The sequence below is a fragment of the Pseudorasbora parva genome, chromosome 9 (genome assembly GCF_024679245.1).
Source record: "Pseudorasbora parva isolate DD20220531a chromosome 9, ASM2467924v1, whole genome shotgun sequence".
NCBI classification, from domain to species: Eukaryota; Metazoa; Chordata; class Actinopteri; order Cypriniformes; family Gobionidae; genus Pseudorasbora; species Pseudorasbora parva.
Window position 1 is genome coordinate 44900363 of NC_090180.1, and position 27865 is coordinate 44928227.

At 37.9% G+C, this 27865-nt stretch overlaps 1 protein-coding gene and 1 long non-coding RNA gene across 4 annotated transcripts in view; one reads left to right on the plus strand and one right to left on the minus strand.

The window, feature by feature from the left end:
• creb3l3b (cAMP responsive element binding protein 3-like 3b) overlaps window positions 1-22177 on the plus strand; it is a 30990-nt gene extending 8813 nt beyond the window's left edge. The window contains exons 3-10 of one of the 2 annotated variants that reach the window (XM_067452810.1): window positions 498-777; window positions 2471-2592; window positions 4104-4214; window positions 4631-4737; window positions 5968-6036; window positions 12606-12690; window positions 15880-15976; window positions 20578-22177. In XM_067452810.1, coding sequence (XP_067308911.1) covers window positions 498-777; window positions 2471-2592; window positions 4104-4214; window positions 4631-4737; window positions 5968-6036; window positions 12606-12690; window positions 15880-15976; window positions 20578-20822 — 1116 coding nt within the window. In that variant the 3' untranslated portion in view covers window positions 20823-22177. The remainder of the gene's footprint in view (window positions 1-497; window positions 778-2470; window positions 2593-4103; window positions 4215-4630; window positions 4738-5967; window positions 6037-12605; window positions 12691-15879; window positions 15977-20577) is intronic. The other variant, XM_067452811.1, reaches the window with a different exon arrangement.
• Window positions 1881-26873, minus strand: LOC137089275 (uncharacterized). Of its 2 annotated transcripts, XR_010907655.1 has the most exons (5): window positions 26734-26852; window positions 20567-20795; window positions 15085-15157; window positions 12568-12695; window positions 1881-2095 (listed from the first exon to the last, which is right to left on the minus strand). It is a non-coding gene; the product is annotated as an uncharacterized lncRNA (long non-coding RNA). The 2 variants fall into 2 exon arrangements; XR_010907656.1 differs by lacking the exon at window positions 20567-20795 and having other exon boundaries at window positions 26734-26873.
• Between the last annotated feature and the right edge of the window lie 992 nt (window positions 26874-27865).

The following is a 27865-nucleotide window of genomic DNA, read 5'->3' on the forward strand; positions in this document are numbered from 1 at the left end:
GTTCATCTATAGGGACATTTTAAAGTGTTAGTTCACACAAAAATGAAAAATCTGTCATTAATTACTTAGCCAAATATCATTCGACACCCATAAAACCTCCGTTTATCTTTGATATTTTTGTTGAAATCCGATGGCTCAGAAAGGCCTTCATTGACACCGATGTCATTTCCTCTCTCAAGACCCATAAAGGCACTAAAGACGTCGTTACAAAGCCCATCTCACTACAGCAGCTCTACAATCATTTTATGAAGCGACGAGAATAGTTTTTGTGCGCAAAACCCCCCCCAAAATAAAGACTTATATAGTGATGGGCCGATTTTAAAACGCAGATTTGAACAGTTATGAATCAGTGTATTGATTCATGATTCGGATCGTCAATGTCATCCGTTTCAGCAGACGGATGACCCATCAGTAATGTGTGTGCATCATGGTTGTGCAAGTGTGTTTCTGCTATTTTATTCTGTGTATAATTGTGTTTTCTGTCTGTATCCTTGCAGAGTGTGTGTCATGGTGAAGGTGTTGATAGCTTCCTGGACTCCCTGCTGCAAGCATCAGACGGCGTCATGTCAGAGCCCTGCTCTCCTCTCTGGGTGCCCTCACCATGTGACAGCGGGATCAGTGACGACACCCCGTCAGACCACCTGGACAGCCCGCCTCCGCCTCCGCCGCCCACAAGCCCACTCTTCGACTCCATCTTCCTCCCTCAGCATCCTCATCTACTTCCTCAGCAGACCTCACAAGCCACAAACACAGAGCCTGATATCTCCATCGATCTGGGTGAGATTTCACTCTTCAAACAGCAGTCCCACCAGAATCTCTCATGACTCGGTTTGATTATTTGCAGTGAAAAATAAAAAACTATTAAACACTCATTATGTATTGTAAAAAATCTGGTATCCAATTGAAAATTTTCTAGTTACTGATCTAACAATTTGGCCAACTAAAACAATTTGGCCAGCTATGAATTCATCAACTATTCAGGAACATCATCTTGCATTCTACATTCAACATTTTTAGTTGGGCAAATTGAATTTCTGTGAATGAAATTGCATCAATTCACATAAATTAAATTTGGCCAAGATTTTTTTTCTAATGGGAACCTAAATATTTTTACAGTGTACAGTTAGGGTGACTTGCACTAAAAAATTCTGGTTAAAAAACAACCCAATGTTGGGTCAAATATGGACTAACCCAGCAATTGGGTTGTTTTAACCCAGTGATTGGGTTGTCTTAAGCAAATATTTAACCCAACCGCAGGATTAAAACAACCCAATCGCTGGGTTAGTCCATATTTGACCCAACATTGGGTTAAAACAACCCAACATTTTTTTTAGAGTGTGGTACTTTACAATACGGATGCACTAATATGCATTACTTATGCTTAAATTATTTAATTTAATAATTTATTAATTTTTTAATTTATTAATTTTTTTGCAATTATTTAATAATTGCTTTAAATTAATAATGCATTACTTATGCTTAAATAATTCACAAATAATCATGAGTTAATGTATGACTCATGAAGAACTAAACCATTTATTAATGATTACTGCATCAGCAACTAATGAACATTATATATGATTAATAGATTAGTGTGTAATGTTGCTGTTTGAGCAACAATATCTGCAAAGTTACGACACTCAAAGTTCAAAGCAAAGGAAGATATGTATTTTTTAAAGAAATAACTTTTTTAAGGACTACAACAAAACAGCTGGTTGAGACCACACAAGCTTCATTCAGGGTTAGTGACATCACTAACCCTGAAATTGCATAAACCCGCCCCTGACAACAAAAGGGGTGAGATTATCAAGACAGAACCAATGACTTGAAGATAGTGAACTCCACATCAGCTATAAATTCATCAACTAACCATTCAGGAACATCATTATGCACATTTTACAAAACCATCAAAACACACAACAGACCTTCAAAGCTTTCAGAGTTCAAAGCCTGAGTAAATGTAGTGAAGAATCATGAGTCAACCTGAATATACTTCTTATTCTGAGCCAGGCAGGAGAAGTCTGGACCATAATAATAGACATACGTTTTACCTTCTGCTTCACCACAGTGGGGGTTTTCCATCCCGAATGCAGGCCTGAGGTCACAAAAAAATTGATATATTTCAGCTTCAACCAGAAAGTTGCAAATGTCACACTCTTTAATCCTCCGCATTCAAATGTGATTTTTAAAAATGTCTTTCTGTACTACAATCACATTACAAACTGCATAGCAACTGCATAGCAATACCCTAGCAACCAACTTAAAAAACAAATACCCTAGAAATGGGGTAAACTCTCAGAACAACCTATTTGCCAATGACAAAGACTACCAAAACTCTATCTACCATATAGAAATATAACAACAACCACTCAGAAAATGAAATGATCTTTTTTTTTTTTTGTCTGCTGGTTTTCCGAGACAGTGTCACGTAAATGCATGATGTAAAACAATCCTGTGTATTTGTGTGCAGCAGATTGGGAGGCATGCCTGTTCTCTGACGGTCTGACAGATCCTCAGTGCACCCGAACTCAACCAACCACCGTTTACCAGCTCACCGTGAAAGACCTGCTGCTCTCCAACATCTCAGAACCGGTGAGTACTGACAGAACGTGAACAGACACCATGTCGTGCATGTGACTAAACTAAAGAGTCCTGCGGTGACATTCAGTGTGACACATACAGCTGAGTGTGACATCCACACGGATTCTAATGACACCCGGGAGAGGAGAGCGAGAGATGTCAGATTTTGTACTGGAAAACAGGACACGTGGAGGAACTCTTTCACATGACAGTGAAATACATGACAGTGAAAGAGGAAAGCACATAATAGCTCTAAACTAAGTTACCTTGACAACATTTTATGGCTTCTAAGTTGATTTTGGCTAAAATTAAAGCCAGCTTTGCATGTGTTTTTCACTGAGAAGTAAATCCCAGAGTGAAATCTAACAAACAAGGTCAGGTTTTTTTGGGATTTATTTTTTTAATATTCTAAAAATTCCATCAATGGCTGGGAAGCGTTGTCTCAAAATGATGGAAACTTCTATCAAAGGCATGAAACAGTTGTCTCATAAATTATGGAAAATTCCATCAATGGCTGGTCTTCTTTGACTAAATTTTCTGTAAATTTTTTGAGACAACTCTTCTATGACAGAAAATTCAGTCAATGGCATGGAAAAGACTTTGCATAAAATGATGAAAAGTTTCATAAATGGCGTGGAAAAACATTTTAATTATGGAAGATTTGTCTCATAAATTATGGAAAATTCAGTCAATGGTCTTTCAGGATTTACACTAGGGTTGCACAATCGAAATCAATTTGGCTTGTGTGCGATTATGAAAGCTCAAAGGCTGCGATTTTAAATGAAATAAATAAATGCCCAGTGTGTTAGCGAAGAGCAGCTCTAAGATCAGGAGTAACGCTGCTCTGTCTGAAAGACTGCGAGTTTGAGTCGCTTAACGTGTGTTTGAAAAAGCAACACGAGTCAAACATCTTCACTAACCAGTAAAGCGACCATAACCCTGTTCAACAAAAGACAACGTTTAATAGCATGCTTTACCTCATCGTCAGTTGAGTGTGTGAGCTGATGTGTAATCATAATAATTATTAGTCATATTAATATATAAACACAAAATGTTATATACACACACTTTTTTGATTTGTAAAAAAAATATATAAGCGCATTTTAAATCGCAATCGCAATTTTACCCAGAATAATCGCAATTATATATTTTCCCCAAATCTTGCAGCCCTAATTTACACGATGAGAAATGATCTCTGAAAAGGCGTGGACAGGGTTATTTTTACAGCTGATCTTATTGAATATGTAGGAGTGTCTCTTTCAGACGCAAAATTTATGGGAGGAGAATATTTAAAGGAATCATACGAGGTGATTTACTAAGGATTTGTGCTCGTCAATTTACTGGTTTTATATAACACATTATATAACACCCAAAAAAGCATGTCTTAAACGAGATGCTAATTTGTGCTGCTCTCGGTATGCTGTGTTGGTCATTATTGAAATGATCCTGCTGTGTCTGTGTTCTTTCATGTGCGTGTTGTCAGTAGATGTCCTGACTGAAATGAAATGTGTTTCTGTGCCTAGACAATACCCTCCACCCAGCAATCTCCGCAAGATCTGATTCTCAATGAAGATGAGAAGAAGCTTTTAGCCAAGGAAGGAGTCAGTCTTCCCAACCAACTGCCTCTTAACAAGGTACGTTGGACACTCGGAGGATCCACCTGAAGTAGACCAAGGTCACTTGTAATAATCTATCCATGTCCTACACATTTCTCCACATCTCTAAATGTCCTGCTGGAAGCCGGATTAGACATCAGCAGGGAGGAAAGAGGTTTTCATAGAGGCTTAGATGAAGGAAGTCAGTGATGAAAGGCAGCTCTCATCGTAATAACACCTTTTCAGCCTTAGAGGTTTTTCCCTCTATGTGTCAGGATAATGGATGAATGACATGATTAATCTGATTTGATTCGACTCATGTGCCGTCTACTTCAGACCTTCTAATAAAATCTGTATTAAAATACATGTTTAAAATGTAGACTCTTGTGCTATTTAAATTCAAGGTGAATTCCTCTGAACATTTTGTCTGGCTTGTTCTCTTATGATTTTATTAGTATGAAGAAAAGATTCTGAAGAAGATTCGAAGGAAAATCCGAAACAAGCAGTCGGCACAGGAGAGCCGCAAGAAAAAGAAAGAATATATAGATGGACTGGAGGGCAGGTGAAAACACACACACACACACACACACACACACACACACACACACACACACACACACACACACACACACACACACACACACACACACGTCTGGTGCGCTATCTTTCTGGGGAATCTCCATAGGCATAATGTTTTTTATACTATACACACCATACTGCCCCTACCCCTAAACCTACCCATCACACAAAACTTTCTGCATTTTTACATTTTCAAAAGAACTCATTCTGTATGATTTATAAGCTTTTGTACCCATTGGGACCTCAATTTAGGTCCACACAGTGACACGAATCCCCATGAGTCTGTGTGCATTCAGGTTGAAGTCCCCACCACACACACACACACACGCACTGGGTTTCATGTTTTATGGGGATTTTCAATAGCTATTGTCATTTTTATACTGTACAAACGTTCTCTCCCCTTACACTAACCCTATTACACTAACAAATAACATTTTACAATATAGTAAAAAAAGGAAGTTGTCCAAATTGTAAGAACATTTCTCAAACGTTTCAACATTAGTGTATATTGTGAACAATTGTAGCTTGTGTGCAATCGAAGCATTGACCTCAGATATCCTGTTTGTGGTACAAGTAGTATGAATTAATGAATAAGACATCAAAGAAAAACTCATCACGAAGTAAACTTGCAGTAAAGTTGAAATTGAGGTCAAAAGGCATTAAAAACCCAGGCTCAAACTTATCTTAACTTGGGATCAAAGGAATCAAATATCTTCCGAGAGGCTGGGGGAATTATTTAGAACACACTGCTGCACAAATTTCGGGCATGAAATTGGCCTTTAAGGAAGAGCCCGTGGGTTTATCTGTCCAAAGGACAAACTCATTTCACAGCAGGTGCTGCAGTCACTTAAAGCACACAGCCATCTTGCTGTTTTTTATTCACACAGTCACAAATCCGTCATGTGAACTGCTAACAGACACCTGTGGGATTGTGCTGTCCTCAAAGAAAACAGTTATAGTTATCCTTTTCATATTTTGCATATAAACATCAAATGATTTGATAAAAACACTATTTAAATATATTAGCATTTTCTAATTGGATGCTGCAGCTCCATGCACACTATATAGGGAATGTTTATATTTGTGTGTGTGTGTGTGTGTTAGGGTGTGTGTGTGTACACGTACACATGCTGCTGTGACAGACAGAGTGTGTGGGGGTGTTTGTAGGTCAGATTTATCACTGTGAGTAATTGGCCAATATACTCTGTTCTAGGATGGCTGCCTGCAGCGTTCAAAATATGGAATTACAGCGGAAAGTCCTCAAGCTGGAAAAGACCAACACGTAAGTCTCCTTTTACAACAATATCAGATCCGCTCCGCTCTGACAAGGCTATAAATCAGTGGTTCTCAACTGGTTTTGCTTTAGGATTCAAACTTTAGATTGGACATCAGTTGGGCACAAGCACTGAATTGCTTACTCTACAAAAGAGAACAGTCACAATTGTGTCGACTGCCTTGGGGTGTGTGAAATGACCAAATTCTCATTCTCAACACAAACATACAGTACGGAGACACACTCGCAGAGAAATGTGTTGTCAGCTCTCCTCTGCTGATGAGTTTATCTGTAAAATAATTTAACAACTTAAAAGCTACATGACATTTCTCCCTAGCGAGGGAATAACGGCGCTGTTCTTGAAGCTGATAAACAGTTTCACTATTAGATGAGACGCTGCTGCCAAACACAGAGACGCACAGACATTCACACACACTTAATCGCTCTCTCTCTCTCTCTCTCTCTCTCTCTCTCTCTCTCTCTCTCTCTCTCTCTCTCTCTCTCTCTCTCAAATAACTGCATTATTCTGCTATCAGTGGCACAAGTCTCCATTACAACCTCAAAAATATGTTTGTTTTGAGGTGTGGGATGAGATGTGTAAGAAATTAGTCCTACTATGGAAGTAAAACTGTGCCACTGGATTTTGAATTCTAATTTTTAGCACTGAATTTTTTTACATCGAATTTTTAACACTGAATTTTATTTTGCATCTAAATCAGACTTTGAATTTTAAAAGCCATTGAATTTCTAGCACTGTTTTTTTTTGCCTATGACATTTTTTCAATGTTTTAAAAAAATTCAGTGTAAAAAGAAATTCAACGTCTCAAAAAATTCAGTGTAAAAAAATTCAATGTCTCAAAAGATTCAGTGTAAAAAAATTCAACGTCTCAAAATATTCAGTGTAAAAAAATTCAATGTCTCAAAAGATTCAGTGTAAAATAATTCAACGTCTCAAAATATTCAGTGTAAAAATATTCAGAGTCAACATCCGGGTAACCAAGGAGAAGCAATCGATCCCTGTATCAAATCATCCAACATCCAGCCAATCATTTACGCTCCATTGGTCATGTGACGCTGAAACAGGAAGGCGGGGAACAGGGCCGTTTCTAGCCTTTCTGGCACCCTAGGCGAGATTCATATGTTGCACCCCCCCCCCCCCCCTCTTTTTTTTTTAAACTACAACGTATTAAGTAAATATGACTTCCTTATTTCATGGGCATATTGTACATGCATTAATCGAATAATGTAGCTAGGTTTATTATCTCTGAGATCACAGATGTTGGGGGGTTCTGGGGCATGCTCCCCCGAGAAAAATTTGATTTCTATGATCTACATATGTGTATTTTAAGATGTTCTGAAGGCCAAAAAATTAGATAACAATAGCTTGAAAACCATGTCACTCGGCGCCGCTGCGGATTGAAGAACACAGTGACACAAAGACTAAAACACGGGACGAAGCAGTAGCCGAAGCCTTGCGCCAGTTTCATGTTTTAAAGGTTAATCACATATTTTTTTAGGGGGGGCTGATGCATAAGTTCATAAAAAAGGGCCTAGTGACGCCCATGGTTATGACAGTATTAGCCTACTTGATCAATTTACACTAAACAGCTATCTCTGATGTAAAAAAAAAAATATTCAAATTAACTGCTATAATGTTCTGCACCTGAAAAGAGCATGGCGTGTGGTCCGTCCAGTACTAATATTCAGTGTAATGTTTTGCTCAACGTTATGATAGAGGGACCAGCTTAGTAGAGAACAAGTAACCAATAAGTAGGCTATACCTGTATATTTCGCTTTCTTTTTACGATACTGAGCCCCTGATGGCTTTGACCTTTTCATGATGATGAAACTAAAGCACGCTGTAACGAGTAGTAATATAGTGTGGCCCCTTTAAGAGTTGCGCGCTCCCTGCAAACGAAGTCTGCATTTTGTGTATGTGCGCACTGAGTCTTGAGCTCCCATGTGTGGGGATTATTTTCTGTTTTCTGTTGCTAATAGTTTTCTGTTGCTAACAGTTATTTTGTTTTATTAAGTAATGCTGTGGACGGAAAGGGAGTTTGTGATGAGAGTTCAGCGGGGAATAAAGTGCGATCTGTTTGATGTTAATCGCCTCCGTGTTTGCATCCACTCCAGTTACATTAAGTGAGCTATCCGCATTTTTCACTCGGACGTTCCCTGCCGCCCTCTACATGATCTCATTTCATTACAGCAGCTCCACTATCACCATGGCGACTTCACTCCAATAATCGCAACTAATCATAATGCCTTGAAATAGCAAAAGTACGAAATATTAATAATAAAATATATATGAAATAACTAAAAAATCTTGTTGGGGCGGGGGCTCATTGACGCCCCCCAGCTGTTGGCGCCCTAGGCGACCGCCTAGTTTGACTATGCCTAGAAACGGCACTGGCGGGGAAGTTCACTTCAGGTGAGCTCCAGAGCTCAGCAGCATGGCTCAGAACACACACGATGGCGCTTCAGAGTTTACTCATGACCAATGGAGCGTAAATGATTGGCTGGATGTTGGATGATTTGATACAGGTATCGATTGCTTCTCCTTGGTTACCCGGATGTTAACTCTGAATATTTTTACACTGAATTTTTTGAGACGTTGAATTATTTTACACTGAATCTTTTGAGACATTGAATTTTTTTACACTGAATATTTTGAGACGTTGAATTTTTTTACACTGAATCTTTTGAGACGTTGAATTTTTTTACACTGAATTTTTTGAGACGTTGAATTTCTTTTTAAACTGAATTTTTTTAAAACATTGAAAAAATGTCATAGGCAAAAAAAAACAGAGCTAGAAATTCGATGGCTTTTAAAATTCAAAGTCTGATTTAGATGCAAAATAAAATTCAGTGTTAAAAATTCGATGTAAAAAAATTCAGTGCTAAAAATTAGAATTCAAAATCCAGTGGCACAGTTTTACTTCCATATCCTACACACAAGAGCATTTTAAGGACAGAAACCCGACATATGTCTTGAAATTAGGGCCGGGACTCGATTAAAAAAATTAATCTAATTAATTAGAGGCTTTGTAATTAATTAATCGAAATTAATCACATTTTAATTGCATATAAATATTTGACCTGAGAACAATGAGAAGTAATTTTTCACATGTATTTTTAGTATACCATTGAATAATGACTGAATGCATAAGCTTAATCAACAAAATATTGTTTATTTATTTCAGTCCAGCAGACCAGCGCAATGTTTGCCATTAAGTGTAGCAAAAGCATATTTGTGATATTTGAGGCTCGATGTGCTGCGGTGATACCCAAATTCCTTGTTGTATAGCTTGCACATTACCATGCTCTTGTCGACGCTTCCATTCTTTCGTTTTTTAAAACAAAATTTCCCATCACGGCCAAGCAAAGCAGTCTCATCAGCTTCTTCGTTCATGTTCACTCATGCCCTGCGTCTCAATCAGCTCCCTAGTTCACTAGTGAGGGCACTGATCAGGACATAAGTCAATGGGCTGACTCCCTGATCAGTGCCCTGACTACTGAACTAGGGAGCTGATTGAGACGCACCCATGGTTTGTTGTTGTCGTGACTCCGGAGCGAGCGCTAGTTGGTGTTCCAGTATAATCAGTCCGTCGAAACTCATTCATTGAAAAACGTTCCACGGTGCAAAAATAAGTGTGGTGAATATTTTTTTTTTTTTTTTTTTTTGCGTAATTACTAACGCGTTAAAGTCGCGTAATTAATTAATCTTAATTAACGCGTTAAAGTCCCGGCCCTACTTGAAATACATCACATTATTTTAAGGTATGTTACCTGTAGTAGTACAAGTGGATTTGACTCCGGACGGCTGAATTATTTTTAAAAAAGTAATGCACATACCACCTAATAATAACGCATTACCACCTCAGGCGTGCATTATTTTTCTACTAATTCAATAGATTAATTGTCAATTATTTATTACTAAAATTTTGTTATTAAAAAAAAAGAAAAAGAAAAAAAAAGACAAAACAATACGACAAATAAAATTTAAGAAAATATTAAAGTTTGTCGGGAACAATTGTTTTTTTTTTACATGCAGTTAGAATTAGTAGGCATGTAGAAATGTAATAATCAAATGTAAAAAATAAAACATTGAAAAGTCTTCACTGTACGAATTAAGTTATTCAGTCAAGAGCAGTTATTTTTGTCACATTAATGACACAAAGCAGCATGTTTATTAGTCTGCTGTCTCTAAGACAGTAACAATATATATCAACATACCATACAACATATGGCAACAGTATATATCGTCATACCGCCCAGCCATAGCCTGATCCAAACTCAAGTTCGGTTGCTCCCTCTCTTCTTGCCCCCACTTTAATGTGTTCACATTATATAATTTGGGTCTGAACTGCAGTGAATTAGCATCATCAAGGCATCAGATGTTTATCCCTGTTTCTAGGTAACATTGACGCAGGGGAAGGCGGCTAATGTATAGCGTTGCTCGCTTCAATTTTATACTTTTATTTTGTAACCTTTGGTTTTGTTTGTTTTCAAAGCTTCAGAACATAATAATTCTTCCATCTGTCTGACATGAATAAACCGTAAATGCTATAAAGAACATAACAAGAGTGAGTGACGCACTGCGGCTCATTTCTTTTAAAAGCGAGCCGAAATTACCTTAGATGAATAGTACAATCTCTGTGCTTGCAGTACGTCAGTCACTCTTGTCAGGAAAATGAGATGCACACAGACACAGTTCTATATAATCATATCCCATCAATAGCGGTTCACTTCAACGATTTAGTATGATTGCTTTAATATCAACAGCAAAGCGGAGTTCACATGAGCCGTACCCCAGACCACGGATGCACACCCGAATTCGGAAAACAGCGTCACAGCATTCAACAAATGCGCATCAAAAGTTCTAGTTGAAAAGGACCCAAAAATTTCCTTATAAATAAACTAAAAGTTTCCTCAAAAGTTTCTTCTTCAGAACACAAATTAAGATTTTTTTTTATGAAATCTGAGAGCGACGCAGCTACCACTTTGACGCTTCAAAAAGTTCATGAAGAGATCGTAAAATGGATATAGTTTTCTGAAGAGACTCGATCGCTTTATATGAACAGATTGAATTTATTATTTTCTTCACATTAATCGACTCACACTACCTCAAAGAGAACCACTGAGGTTCATTCTGGTGTTACGCATCACGCTTGAGCTTCGCGAGAGGTTTGTTCCGGCAAACTTCTATGTCCGCTGATCAATGTTTATACGTGAATATAAGCTTAAATTCAGTCTGTTCATCATATAAAGACAGAATATTCTTTTTTGGGTGAATTATCCCTTTAATGCAATCACTAATATGATAAGCAAAACATTACAGCATTTCTTATTCTTTGTTAATGTTAGTTAATAAAAATGTTCATTTCATGTTAGTTAACAGAGCATTAACTAACAGATACAACTTTTGATCTTGTTGAGATTAACATCAACTAAGATTAATCAATGCTGGAGAAGAATTGTTCAATGTAAGTATGTATCGCATTTATCATTTTTCCCCATTGCCTGTGATCAGAACCCACCAGTTGTGATCCACTGCTGTAAAATATGTAGGTTTTCGAGCCTGCTCTCATAAACTAGCTCTTTAACTGTACTATAAACCTCAACCTCTGTTCTATTATCAGATTAATTTAGCCAGTCTCTTCTTTCAGTCTTTTATTAGTTATTTTATAGGCTATTTAAAGTGCAATGAAATAAGCCATTACATTTAAAGGGGAAGTATAGTGCAAATAAAATAAAGGAATAAACCAAGAGAAGCTGAGCATTATAAAAAAAATTTTTTTTACCACTGTTAAAGGGTGTTAGGCAAAATGCAAAGATAATTGTTTTATTATATGCATTGAAGACACCAGAATGTGTCATACTGAGCCCATCAGCAAAAATGTAATTCAGTTTTGATGCATGTTGCAAGGTTTACACTATTGACACTTTGCTCAGAATTCAACATGAAAAATGTGTTCAGCCCCATGTAAAATAATCCTTAATGAATCATAATATTAATTCAATCTCATTGAAATAAAGCAAAAAATACTATAACAATATAATATATTATATGGCTGTTTTTTGTTTGTTGTGATGGTTGTTCTTGAGTCTCATGTTTGTCCTGAGCAATTAAACTGCCCGATGTTCTTCAGAAAAATACCCAGCAGTGTTTCCTTTCTGAGCATCAGTAAATATTTGAACCTTTTTTAATAGTTGTGTCTGAGTCCCTCAATCGTCCTCATTGTGAAAAGATGCATCTCAAAATCATAAAGTCACTGCTAGAGAGAATTCAAAGATGCAAAAGATGCTGGAAAATTGAAGAATTTCCAGGACCTGAAGGATTTTTATAATTGTTGGTCAGTTTAATCAATCTTATTTTACTTTAATCTTATTCAGGACAGTACTAAATAAAGCTTTAAAACACTTTGCAGCACTCATAAAATCTCCCACTCTCTGTCCGTAGATAAAGCCATTTACTTTTAAAGCAGGACTCCACTTACAAAGTTCATATCAAATGGAAGTTTTATTACTGCTTCCTACCTCTAAATCCTAACGCACTCTCGCTCTTTATCTGTCAGGTCTCTGATGGAGCAGTTACGTCGACTGCAGTCTCTGGTGATGAATGGCTCCTGTAAACCGGCTCAGACAGGAACCTGCATCCTGGTAAGCTGACAGAGGAAGGAATGAAGGCCAAGGAAAGGAAAGGAATTAAAGCTTGTTTCCGCCACAGAATAAAAAATAAAAAAGCTAATTGCAACTTTATAACTCACAATTCCAACTTTATATCTCGTAATTCTTACTTTAATTGTGAGATTAAAATATACGCAATTATCTTTTAAAATGTTTTATTCTGTGGTGAAAACTAGCTTCAAAGGAAAGGAAAGCTCTGTGTTTTGGAGGAATCTGCTTCAGGCACTTTTAGAACTGAAGCACAATCAAAGTAACGCTTCAAAGTGAACATTTGCAGAAGAGGTAGAATAAAGAAGAAAATAAATACTCAGTGACAGAGCAGAGAGATTTCAGCCGTGTCGTCAGCGTCACTTAATTAAGTCATTTTTTGTTCTTCATTACAACTGATTACACCATTGACTGATCATGAAGTCTTTCACCTTCCATAAGAGCTCAACAATGTCTCCAACAGTGCTCAGATTTGCCAAGATACCAAAGTCTGCCGTCAGAAGTCAGAAATATCAAACATTTCTTCCTGTACTCTTCAAATACTCCTCTGGATGAGCATTAAAGATGACCTACACTGGGGCAAAAATGTATTTAGTCAGCCACCAATTGTGCAAGTTCTCCCACTTAAAAAGATGAGAGAGGCCTGTAATTTTCATCATAGGTACACTTCAACTATGAGAGAAAGAATTAGAAAAAAATCCAGAAAATACCATTTTAGGAAAAGCCTGATTTTAAAAGAATTTATTTGGAAATTTTGGTGGAAAATAAGGTGGAAAATATTTGGTCACCTACAAAAAAGCATGATTTCTGGCTCTCACAAACCTGCAACTTCTTCTTTAAGAGGCTCCTCTGTCCTCTACTTCTCACCTGTATTAATGGCCCCTGTTTGAACTCATTATCAGTATAAAAGACACCTGTCCACAACCTCAAACAGTCAGACTCCAAACTCCACTATGGCAAGACAAAAGAGCTGTCAAAGGACACCAGAAACCAAAATTGTAGACTTGCACCTGGTGGGGAAGACTGAATCTGCAATAGGTAAACGGCATGGTGTGAAGAAATCAACTGTGGGAGCAATTATTAGAAAATGGAAAACATATAAGACCACTGATAATCTCCCTCGATCTGGGGCTCCAAGCAAGATCTCACCCCACGGGGTCACAATGATCACAAGAACGGTGAGCAAAATCCCAGAACCTTTTGGGGGGACCTAGTGAATGACCTGCAGAGAGCTGGGACACACTTCGCTGCCAGAGACTCAAATCCTGCAGTGCCCCCTGCTTAAAGTTCCCATGGCATGAAATTGTATGAGGTTTTCAACATTAATACGAGTTCCCCTAGCCTGAATATTGTCCCCAAGTGGCTAGAAATTTTCATCAGTGTAAACCGAGTTCTAGCTGTCTTTCTCTGCCTTTGAGAAAATGATCTTGAATTCTCCTGTTATGGCGTCATACCAGGAAAGGTTTCCTCCCCTTCCTCTGCTCTGCCCGCCCAGAGAATTAGTAGAGAATGGATTCAGTTTATCTGTCACGATATCAGCACAGGCTTTACCATATGGATTCGACAGCACCGGCACAAATAGTGAGTAACAGTGTTCATTAATGCCTGATCTGGGATCCGTAATTTCAGATGTGTAGCTAATCATTCAAGTTCACACAGACTTTCTTTCTTATTCGTTTAATACTGTCAGTCCCGCTGCTGGCCGTCTTGATGCATCAGTGAATCAAGCCAGTGACTAAAACGATTAACTTCATGTCATTTCTGTTAGTAGCATGATTTTTTTTTTTTTAAATGATTAAACTACAGAGCGGGATCAACGGACACTCTTTATAATGTTCGGATCTGTCAATCACACGTATATATCTGCAGTGCACACTTGTCCAAACTAACGTTAAGCAGCACAACAGAAGCTCTTACTGTATTCGTATCGATGTCGTGTTTGTTGTTAGTTGTGGTGAAAGCATTTTGTGAGAGAAGTAATGCTGCAAAGTTCTCTCATGTTTATTCAGAGATCTCAGATACAAACAACAGTGGGTGTTTTCATTGAAGTCTCACAGCAGACATGCCCCTTAAAACAGAGCATTCAAGCCAGAGGGCTAATATCAGTATAGAAAAAATGCCTTTTATTTCAAAATTATGACATTTTTATGTAAAAACCGTACTAACAACATAAGTACACCTCAGGAAACATTATAAAATAATAAACAAATCCATGCCATGGGAACTTTAAGCCAGTACATGTCTGGGCCCGTCTGATGTCTGCTAGAGAGCATTTGTATGATCCAGAAGAGGATTGGGAGAATGTCATATGGTCAGATGAAACCAAAATTGTAACTCAAATTGTGTTTGGAGGAGAAAGAATACTGAATTGCAGCATACCTACTGTGAACCATGGGGGTGGAAACATCATGCTTTGGGGCTGTTTTTCTGCAAAGGGACCAGGATGACTGATCTGTGTAAAAGAAAGAATAAATGATTGGTGCCATGTATCCTGAGATTTTGAGTAAAAACCTCCTTCCATCAGCAAGGGCATTGAAGATGAAATGTGGCTGGGTCTTTCAGCATGACACTCCAAACACACCGCCCAGGCAGAGAAATAGTGGCTTCGTAAAAAGCATTTCAAGGTCCTGTTATATTGTTATTTTCCTATTCTTTCAAAAATGGGTATGAAGCAACACAACTGTTCTCAACATTGCTAATAATAATCATAAATGTTTCTCGAGCAGCAAATAATCATATTAAAATGATTTCTGGAGGATCATGTGACACTGAAGTCTAATAATGCTGAAAATTCAGGAATAAATTACATTTTTAAATATATTCAAATAGAAAACACTAAATATTAAATAATTGATGCAATATTGAATAATTGCAGCCTTGAGCAGAAGAGACTTCTTTTAAAATACAGATAAAACAATTACCGCTCCAAACTTTTAAACAGCAGTACATACGATAATAATTATTTATATTATAGGTATTTCAGAGAATATTGCAATATTGCTGATTATAGAACATTATATTTCTCTTTCCTGTGTGTGGCAGAGAACGAGAATGATGTGATGTTATACGAGTGTTGATTATGCAAGCCTGTTTAACAGATGTAGGTCATACGCTGACCCATATAGCAGACTTGTTTATTTTCTTCCTCTTGTTTAATATTCCTTCTTTTTCTAGGTGTTGGTAATCTCTTTCTCTCTGATTCTCATCCCGAGCCTCCAGCCCATCTCACACAAGAGGGCTGCTGATCCCGGGGACTTCAACACTGCGAAAGGTTCGTCAACATGAACATGATCCCATATGAAAAGCATTCCAGACAGCATCATGAAACTGACTTTAACTTCATTTACATCATGACATGCTTCTCAATGTGTATCTACCAAACATCTCTGTTTGCCATCTGAGGCTTGTAGTCAACCAAGTTTACTGACCTAAGATGTCAATATAAACATATTTGCTGATTTAAAGGAGCAGTAAACAATTTCTGATAAATGCTTTCGATTGGACCGAGCACCACAACAAACTTTGTAGCCAATCAGCAGTAGGGGGCGTGTCCACTCATGATGGAGAGGAGAGTAAGCCAACCAGCAATAGGGGGGCGTGCCCACTCATGATGGGGAGGAGAGTGAGCCACCCAGCAGTAGGGGCCGTATCCACTCATAATGGGGAGAAAGAGTAAACCAATCAGCAGTAGGGGGTGTGTCCACTCCTGATGTGGGAGGAGAGTAAGCCAATCAGCAGTAGGGGTGTGTCCACACATGATGAGGGAGGAGAGAGTGAGCCAATCAGCAGTAGGGGGCATGTCCACTAGCTGGTGCAAGCGGGCAAATAACAAAATATAAACTTCCTATAATTGTATATACTTCCTTGTTCGCTCTTCATATTCGCTTTATCTTTCATGAAACCTTATCTTGCTTTGCTTCTGCTAAGATAAAAGATACACACAATTGTGTGTGCATGCATTTTGGGGTGGAGCAATGTAGGGAGGGGAGTGTTTGAGTGGGTTGATTTCAAATATCAATAGTGTTCAAAATCATTTAGAGAAATTACATACTGCACCTAGAGACTGTATAGTACAGACACAGAAGCTCTAGGACTGTACATCAAGGTGTAACCTGAATATAAAGCAGGTTTTCTTGAACGGGTCATAGTGGGAGGCTGCAGCATTGAAGCGAACAGACAGCTCACATTTGAGCGTCGTCAAGCGCTCCTGTCATTTTAGAGTAGTGACAGAAATCTGAAAACAACGGGGTCACAGCTGTCAGACGTTATACAATGTTTGTGTGCTTTTCACAATCACACAAGTTCAGGAAGCTCACACGCATTCATTTTTCATGTGACACAACTTTACTTCTCAACTCGTGTTCGAACTTTCTCATCCTCTGCTTGGTTTAATCTGTGACCGTGTTTGTTTCACTTTCTGCTTGCACTCAAAAAAGTTTATATAAGTTAAAAAAAAGTATATTTAGTACTTTATGTTCTCTCCTTTTAGAAACCATTTGGTGTTTTAAAACAGGGTTTTTTAGAGCTGGGCTTTGGAAAAGGGCTCAAAAGCTGTTTACACTGTCTGTCTGAATTCGATTGGAATCTAAAATTATCGATTGTCCACATTGTGTATCACAAATGTTTGTGTGTGGCTTTATTTTGAGCTGTCATTTCCGGCAATTTTAAAACTCATCTCCTATAGTCATTTTCTGTTCACCTGACACTTTGCAAGAACATAACCTTGTTATTGCAACAACTTTTAGCATGTTTCCTATAACATCTGCAGTTTACATTTTACATGCCGTGAAAAAGTCACATAAACCATGATAAATCCAATCAGAGCAGTCACACTGACACAGATTTACAGAAATGCAATTTGAATAAGATTTGAATTGGATTTGTAGAAATCACTTTTCATGTGATACTTTGCTAGCCTGACAAGCCAGACCCACATCAAGATGTTTGGTCTGGAAACTCACCATAGACAGGGCTCAGTCAAGGGGGCGGGATAAACGGTTGTCTTTCAAACTCCCTCTGCACGCGATAGGATAGCGGTACACCAACCGGAGCAACGACGGTGAAGGGGAGCTCGCTCCTCGCTGACTGATTAAACATTCGCCGTATCCGGTCGGCTAAACTCCGAACACATCTTCCCTTTTTAAGAATGACTTCAGTGCCGCTCTTTGTTCTTTTCTCAGAGGAAAGCTTAACTCCAAGTCTTCCGGAGGCGCGGGCAGAGCTGATTCGAAAGACCGCCGCAGTTCGCCAGTTTCTGTGTTTACTAGAAGACTGTGTTACTAGAAGCACGCAAACGCAACTCGGCCGTCGTCATTATGGCCCCGCCCGCCGACTCTATAGCCTACCTACACGATGTGATTGGGCCGTCCGGATTCTGAGGAATATAGCTCAGATAGGAATTGAGAGTTGCTAGACCACACTTGCGGGCAAATTAAATTTGCTGCTGCTAGGGTGCGTCTAGATTTCTAGGCTAATACTTTGCCATTCACACTTACTAAATCTGATCGGATTTCAATCAGATGGGCACAAAAATATGATTTGGACTCATAGTCTGAACATGACCCAAGAAGTCTGTGAAAAATGAGACTATTTGTTGTACAAATTTGCCAAAATGACTGCTTTAGAAAAAAATTGTTGTGTACACTTTACAAATATGTTTCAATTGAGGGAATTTATTTAGTGTGCAAGTTTGTGTGTGTATATATATATATATATATATGTGTGTGTAATATATATATATATATATGTGTGTGAAATATTATATATATATATATATATATATATATATATATTACACACACAAAGATGAAACATATATGACATATCAAATGTTTAAACTAAATAAAAAATAATTTTAAGGGGAAAATAAGTTGATTTTTTTCATGGCATCAACACATCTCAAAAAAGTTGGGACAAGGCCACTGTGTGGCATCCCCATCGTCTGCAAACGTCTGGGGACTGAGAAGACAAGTTGCTCAAGTTTAGGAATAGGAATGTTGTCCCATTCTTGTCTAATACAGGCTTCTAGTTGCTCAACTGTCTTAGGTCTTCTTTGTCGCATCTTCCTCTTTATGATGCGCCAAATGTTTTCTATGAGTGAAAGATCTGGACTGCAGTCTGGCCATTTTAGTACCCGGATCCTTCTTCTACGCAGCCATGATGTTGTAATTGATGCAGTATGTGGTCTGTCATTGTCCTGTTGGAAAATGCAAGGTCTTCCCTGAACGAGACAAAATCTGAATGGGAGCATATGTTGTTCTAGAACTTGGATAAACCTTTCAGCATTGATGGTGCCTTTCCAGATGTGTAAGTTGCCCATGCCACACACACGCGCAACCCCATACCATCAGAGATGCAGGCCTCTGAACTGAGCGCTGATAACAACTTGGGTTGTCCTTGTCCTCTTTAGTCTGGATGACATGGCATACATTTTCCAAAAAGAACTTCAAATTTTGATTAGTCTGACCACAGAACAGTTTTCCACTTTGCCACAGTCCATTTTAAATGAGCCTGGCCCAGAGAAAACACCTGCGCTTCTGGATCATGTTTAGATATGGCTTCTTTTTTGAACTATAGAGTTTCAGCCAGCAACGGTGAATGGCACGGTGGATTGTGTTCACCGACAATGTTTTCTGGAAGTATTCCTGAGCCCATGTTGTGATTTCCATTACAGTATCATTCTTGTATGTGATGCAGTGCCGTCTAAGGGCCTGGAGATCACGGCCATCCAGTATGGTTTTTCCGGCCTTGGCCCTTACACACAGAGATTGTTCCAGATTCTCTGAATCTTTGAATGATATTATGCACTGTAGATGATGATAACTTCAAACTCTTTGCATTTTTTCTCTGAGAAACTTCTTTCTGATATTGCTCCATTATTTTTCACCGCTGCAGCATTGGGGGAATTGGTGATCCTCTGCCAATCTTGACTTCTGAGAGACACTGCCACTCTGAGAGGCTCTTTTTATACCCAATCATGTTGCCAATTGACCTAATAAGCTTAAAATTGGTCCTCCAGCTGTTCCTTGTACATTTAACTTTTCCAGCCTCTTATTGCTATCTGTCCCCACTTTTTTGGAATGTGTAGCTCTAATGAAATCCAAAATGTGCCAATAATTAGGGTGACATTACAAAATGTCTCACTTGAACATTTGATCTACGTATATTCTATTGTGAATACAATATAATTTTATGATTATAATTAAAAAAAATTATTGCAATTATTGCTGAGAGAGACAAAGAGAGAGAAAGAGAGAGAGAGAGAGAATATAACTGTATAGCTGAACTCAAAGCACTATACAGCAAAAATAAAAATCTGTATAGAATATTTTTCTTAGAATTTTTCTAAAAGTACTGACTGAAAAGAACCATTTAAAAACATATTTTTAAATAGTTAATCCAAAATTCATTTATTCAACCTTGTACTTTCTCAGAAAAAAGGTACAAAAAAAGCAATCACTGGTACTATTTCAAAAGGTACACTTTTGTACATAAAGGCTGCATATTGGCATTTTAAAGATACATATTAGTTCCTAAAAGGAAAAAAAAAAACCTTTTTAAAAGGTACCGCCCCAGTGATAGCTTTTGTACCTTTTTTCTGAGAATGTATTGATGGAATGATGAAAGAAAAAACCCAAAAGAGTATTTCAGCATGTCCAGACACTTACGATTGGTACACACTGTTCTTTTTCTTAAATATGGCAAAATCCAGTTTTTATTCGTATACATGATTAAACAGCTTTTGGGAGAATGTGTAATTCTATGTGCATACAAATGAAAAATTCACTGACTTTGAAAACTCCCAGAGACAGAACACATTGAATATGGAGTGTCTTAAATCAAGGTCTGTTTTACTCTTCACCTCTCCTGCAGTTCAGTCCAGGTCACTGCGCTCAGTGATGGAGGTGTACAGCATTCAGCCTGACTATTTGGTCAACAGGGACATGGATGTGTCCTCGTCCCCTCACGGCAAACTTCAACTCAGGGCCGAGTACGCCGACATGGACCCTCTACATCACAACCACAGCTACAGAGGCCACGAACATCACCACAGCGATCCCATCACCGGCCACGCCCCCTCACTGAACTGGCTAACACATGAGAAAGACAGGAAGTGATGTAACCGGCTGGCACAAATTACACCAGACTTTTGACTCTGGAAACGCAGCTTATATCGGCCACACCGTCTGACTGATATGCAAAGCCACCAACCAGTTTATTTTGCTTTCATGTTGCATTTAGTTGTGGGTTTATCTGGATAAATCACGCAAATAACGATGCAGCAGGCTATGCAAAAATTGTATAGAAATTGTAAAATAAAGTAAAATGTTGCAGTTTTATCTGAATAGATTTTTTACAAAACATAATGGAATGGAAAATAAATACTTCAAATAATAATGCACCAGCCTATGCAAAATGTACAGAAAACTATATATTTTTTTTAAATATGTTTAGAAAAAAAAAAATTTCACACACGCTTAAGCTCATTGCATCAACATTTCCATTACTCCCTAAAATTGCATAAAACCAGCAAATCGATTAGATTGAGGAAGTGTATTCTGTGCAATATGCATCAGTGTGCCAGCATATGCATCCACACATTTGCAGGAAAGTCAGATGCCGGCCTGTGTTTTAAACGATGCCACTGGGAAAGAGATTAATCATTCAGAATTGGCCTAAAACAGCACACTGCATCAAAAGCGAAAGCTCCTGCCAAGCGGTGTGTGGCTCGCCGTGCCAAGATCAACTTCACTTTGGCTGTTGAACAGCTCAGATTGATGCGCAGACAGCTCATCTTATTTGTGCAGAATCACAATGTACCAACATCCAAACGTTCGCTAATGAGTTTATGCCCAGAACTATTTTTTTCTGTTAGGGCCAGATTTACTAACACCTGTCACCAGCGCAAACCCTCTTTTGGCATTAAAAAAACAACAGGATTTACTAAAGACATGCATTGAAAATTAGCACTGAAAAGGTGTGGACAGGGTTATTTTTGTGGCTGATCTTACGGCATTTATTTTGTAGTTTACATTTCAGAGGTAAAATTGATGTGAGAAGTACCAGGGTTTGCGCTCATCAATTTGCTGGTGTTTGTGGCATTATTTACCATCTAATAAAGCATGTCTTAAACCAGATATCAACCGGGTAGATTGTGTTGGTCATTATGCAAATGATCTGGCTGCGTCCTGTTCTTTTATTTGCTTGTCATCAGTAGATCACACGCTGAACTTTCCACTGCCATTAGCACTTTCATGGAATAAAGCTCTCATGCTAATTTGCCCTGTTTAGTAAACCTGGCCCATATCTGATGGGTCTATTTGTCTGTAACTTGTTCTCTAAAGCCCTATTCAAATGGTAATTGTTTCTCGTGGGGTAATAAGGTAGTGTCATCATTTACAGGGGCTAGTCTGTGATTTTAATGCTGTCTGAATCCAGAATTTCAGTGTTTTTCTCCCACCACCCAAATAAAAATCCCTGGCCGAATTATCTACTGTTGTTTGTCAAACACCAAGGTCATGTGGTAATTGAATTCTTGAGTTTTCAAGAAGAAATCGCTTCAAAATTAACTGTTTATGTCCTTTTTGATCCCTGCAGAGCACCATACGGTTGCGCTTGTAATTTGGATGCATTTAAAAGATCTAGCCTTTTATCTTTTATTACTGAAATGCTAGAAAGTATTTAAAATAATAATCTTTCATCTGCGCTTAAAAGAGAAAGATAAGAAAAATACGTTTGACAACATTTGAAATGAGCCATTACTATAATTAACATTATATATATTAAAGTTGGAGCATTGTTTTAACTTATTTCCGCACATTTTTAAAATGACATATTCCTGTAAAAATAAATAATTTCCTATTTTTAAATTAAATATGATTGTTTTCTTATTATTCTAAGCATAAGACATCTTTAAAGCAGACAATCATTGGACTGACCGTGTGAGCAGTGTGTTCCCAGGTGCTCAGGATCACAAAACTCGCTCCTCCACCGTGAATAATTCACCATCCGAATGCTCAAGTTTTATCACTGAGGTGGCATGCAAATGTATTTGTACGGACATCCACATGAGAAACAACGACCATCTGAATAGGGCATAAGGCTCTATTTACACTGCAGGTCATGATGTTCAATTCCAATTGTTGACTATATCCAATATTTTTTTCATATTCTTTTAAAGACCTCCTGGTGAAAATCTTTTTTGGTGTTTTAACCGGGTTGGTTTTAACAGGCTTTAAAGGTGCCCTAGAATGAAAAATTTAATTAACCTTGCCATAGTGAAATTATGAGAGTCCAGTAAATGGACATCACATACTGTGAGTCTCAAACACCATTGCCTCCTACTTCTTATGTAAATCTCCTGCATGAAAAAGTGATTCTCTCAACATAACGCCAACTGTGACGCAATCATTGGGGATCATTAATTTGTACGCCCCCAACATTTGCATCTGTCCAAACATGTTCATTGTCAGGAGGAACTGACGGAGCCGAATCATCAGACGACACTCAAGGATAGCAAAAACGGCAGCTCTCATGGACACACAGATAAAAAATGTCAACAGACATTGATGTTTATAATCCGACACCACAACAATTTAATTCCAGATCGTTCGTTTGTTCGGCCCATTTCAAGCACGCTTCGCTCAGCGTATTACAACTGTATTCCTGCAAGCAGTAAGTAGCGATTTATCCACTTATTGACTGTTTAAACAACTTCTGATTACATTGAAAGTTTCTTAAAGAGACACCATTGTCTAGATAATGCAAGATGCTATACAGTAACAACAGGAAACACCGAGTACCGTACAAAACTAAACAGTGTCTAATGACAAAGGTTAATATTATTTTATATTACAAAATACAACCGTAGATACTTTGCTTACAGATCGTTCACTCAATCCTTCTAGCAAACGTCACCTTTTCCACCATATAAGTTAAAACAATCATTTGACAAGGTTATTCATTTTGTAAAAATATATATGTTTATATTTTTGAGAACTTAAGTATGATGTTTTGGCATGCTTGTGTTTCAGAGTACATCACAGTAACTGCGTAGCCTATATTGTGACTAACGTTATATAAACATGACATACCGTTGACGAAAAAAGACGAGTCTAAAATCACAGGTTTGGTTGAGGGAATGAAGAGCGTTTGTGCGGTTGACAGATTTCTGTTATTTAAAGCCCCTAATCAGCTTTTCTGTGAAAAACACGTATACTATTTTACCTTTACCGTGTTTTACCTTAACATGTACACATGTACAACCATATGCACGCCAGCTCTCTCTCGCACGCGCGGATGATTTGAAAACACCAATAAACAAGTTGACAATTTTTGCCCTTAAATAAGCCAAATACCCTCTATGTAGATATCAGAGAACAATTTAACATATTGTTTCAACTCATTCTAGGGCACATTTAAGACAAATCATATGCAAACTCAACACCATTGTTGAGTATTTTCTCTTTAAAACTGCAGTGAACCAAAGACAATATCAAAAATGCGGCTTGAAATTGCTGGTGTCACAAACTACCTTATAAACAATCATGTCAACATGTGGGCGGGCTTTAGCATATTATTAACTGCAAACTAGCTGGGGAGTCTCAAGAGAAGCCAGGTTATCTCTTTATATTTTTACTATTGATATGAAAAAGCAAGTAGATTTAGCAATATAACCAGTGGATTAACATTATGATGAACAACACGCCTTTCTCCACTGACGCTGAGTTGTTCAAAGCGCTTCTAAGGATGCTGATTTTTAGAAAGCAGACTGAGATAGCGAAGGGGATTATGGTTTCTGTAACATTAGCAACACATTATTAGAGGTTTGATGATGTAGTTATTATCATATTAATTACCGTCATGTGTCCAATGTGCACCATTGTGCAGCGTTTACCTCAGTAAGTTGGCCGACTGTATTTCTAAGCTTGTGCAAGTGATTTGCATATTCAAAAATCCACATACTAAATGATGCAAGGGTGTGCATGGACAGGGAAAAAAAGTTTCAATATGTAATTTTGTTGATCAAAGATGAGATTTAAGGGACTTACTCAAAAGCTACCCATATCTACGGAGCCCCACACGACATGCAAGAAAAAAAAGGTAAATTGTGCACACGATTTACTATTTCTTTCCTTTGATTTATAAATCATGTGCACGTTTTACTAATTTGTTCCCTTGATTTATAAATCGTGTGCACGTTTTAGTCTACTAGTTTTTTGTCATGTACGGGGGTGCCGTACGTATCTGACATCTGCATTTACACTATAAACTTGCCAAAACAACCCGTGCTGACTCTGAAAAGTTAAGGCCAAAAAAGGAGTGAAAACACTTTGCAATGGACGCTAATTATAATACAAGCTTGATGGGAATATCCAATCTGTCTGCTTAACTGGCAGACACAAATGCATATCTCATTCATATCAGATTCATTTACTCTTATGAATGAGCCCTGAAAGCGATCTGAGATTATCAGAATCCATGTGCTTTTCATATCCGATCTGTGCCTCATGGGAGGAAAAAAAACCCTGAATTGGGTATGTAACGTTATGTAAATGCAGTCTAACTCACTTGGTGTCCTGTGAGAGCTCGGACTCAAACACGGTTCCTGAATGCTAAATGGCACTTTTGCTTTTTGTTGCTACATAAACGAGATGCACAAGCAGATGTTTGCACTTTCTTTCTCCACCTCCATTAACCTCCAGGCAGCTGTTTCCTGACAATCAGAATATGTGTATAATTGGACCCGTGGAGTATTGCACAACCTGACACCGTAGCATCAGGAGTGGTCAAGGCCATGCGCTAGTTTCCATTAGTTAAAAAGCACCTTTTGCATCAACATTCACAAGAGTTTCAGGTGCTGAGCCGAATGTGCTACTGATGCTGCGTGTTTTAGAGGTGAATGAAAAGCAGAGAGGAATAACAAACGTTTCACTCGAGGCCTTTTAGCATCAAAAACTGTGCTGCCGGCACACAGTGTGGAGCTCCAGGCAACCTTGGACAGAATAAGCAACTGTGTTTTCTTTCAGCACTATCCCTTCTCTGGGTTCTTTGAATTCTTTGTCTTCACATTTTTTACATTTAATACGGCATAATTGAAGCAGTGAGTCTGTAGAATATTACTGATTAATTCGTAACCACGGTTTTATGATTACGTGGTGTTATATTTATAGATAATTGGATGTATTCATCCCTTCTGCTTTGTATTTTTAGAAAATATTCAGATTTAATGGCATCCAGTTAATAATAAATTACCTCAGGTGTTGCTATGTGTGGAAAGTTTCTTTGAGATTTGAAAATCCTCTCAATCAATAGTGGTAAACTTAAGTTGTTAATTTCACAGGATCAATATATTTATATTTATATCCAGTATTATTTCAGCGTTATACACGAAGATATCCATCTTTACATCAGAGGATGTAGTTCATCTGCAGAATGTTTCTCTCTCATCTCTTGGGGTTCCCAAAGCAGTATTAAGCTGCTTATATGCATTTATTGTGAAAGTTTCTTCTTTCAAATAATTTTTAATTGAAAATGTTCTTCTGCAGACGGCAGGTTTATACATCTAACAATATGTTGTTTTTATAATGTCACACTTACTATTTAAATTTTAAACTGTTTAAATGTTTTTTTAATACATACTATTACAAATATAAGGCTATTAGGAAGGGGGTCCCTCACAAAAAGGTCAAAAATATTTGAGGGTCCTTGGCATCATAAAGTTCGAAAACCCCTGCTCTACAATTTTCCACAGCTCATATTGTCTGTTTTTTGTTTTGTTTGTTTTTTGTCTACTAAAATGTATTGCAAATATATGTTTGCAGTGTTTCGTCAGGAGAACAATCCAAACACACATAAAATAGCAATACAACCCACTGAATGTCTAATCCCTCACACAGCCGCGCTTTCATTCACGTAAAAAAAAAAATCAAAGATGGCGTTGCAGTGAATGGTCGTAATAAGCATTGGCAAACATTTTGTAACATTATTTCAACAAGTGTAAACAACAACAGCATGTAAGGTACATACCTGCAAACATTTTTGTCCAGAAATTCCTTGTTGTTGTGAGAGTTTTGATCTGGTCGCAGTGAAAACTGAAAAGTCAATCATCTGTAACCATGAGCACAGCGGCGCGCCTCACATCAGATTCATGCGCAGGCCCGAAGCACAACTCTTGTCATTACCAAAACAATGTTCCTCCGCATCTAACTTGTACGCCGTATCCTCTACGCCGTAAGGAGTGCCAAAGGCTATCTTTAATAAAACAAATAAAAAACACTTTTCTTTTCCAGTTATCGTATTTAAGCCTTGACAAGCTTTGACAATGCTCATTGATTAGTGAGAAAAGTATTAATTATCCATGTTCATGTTATTCATGTTTGGTCCAATTAGAATGCTTTGGGATTGATTATTATGATACTATGCACATTTCTTATTATACCTTAATGCACATCAGGATTTATTGGACTAAATGTTTGAGAAGAGACGCTAAATTAATTAGTTCACTTCAAAATGGAATGGTTACTCACACCCCTCATCCAAGATGTTCATGTGTTTCTTTCTTCAGTCGAAAAGAAGTCGAGAATTTGTGATTAAAAAGTACATCAGTTTTAATTTATTTTAAGAAAATGACAGATGGTTTCGCTAGATAAGATCCTATTACTAGGCTGGGATTGTGCAGAGCCTCTGAAGCCCTTCGAAACTGCATTGATTTGGACCTTCAACCCATTGTTGCCGTTGAAGACAAGAAAAATATTGGAATGTTTTCCTTGAAAAAATAACATTTATTTTTGCCTGAAGAAAGAATGAACATCTTGGATGACATGGAGGTTGAGTAAATTATCAGGGATTTTTCATTTTGAAGTGAAATAATCCTTTAAACATCCCCTGACTGAATATCTCAGAATCTGCACGTCAAAGGTTGTCCTGGAATGAACTCAATTAATGCCTCAGGCGCTTTGAGGAAAAGTCGATTGACACTCCACCTCTAACATGATCAATCACTGTCTCACAGAACCCGGGGCCGAGTAGTTTGCTCTGGATTACAGGAATCTTCTCAAAGAGCCTGGTTTAGCAGGAGGATGGACAGAACTGCTGAATGTGTGCGGAGAATCACTGACTGCTCTGGTCTCTCTCTCTCTCTCTCTCTCTCTCTCTCTCT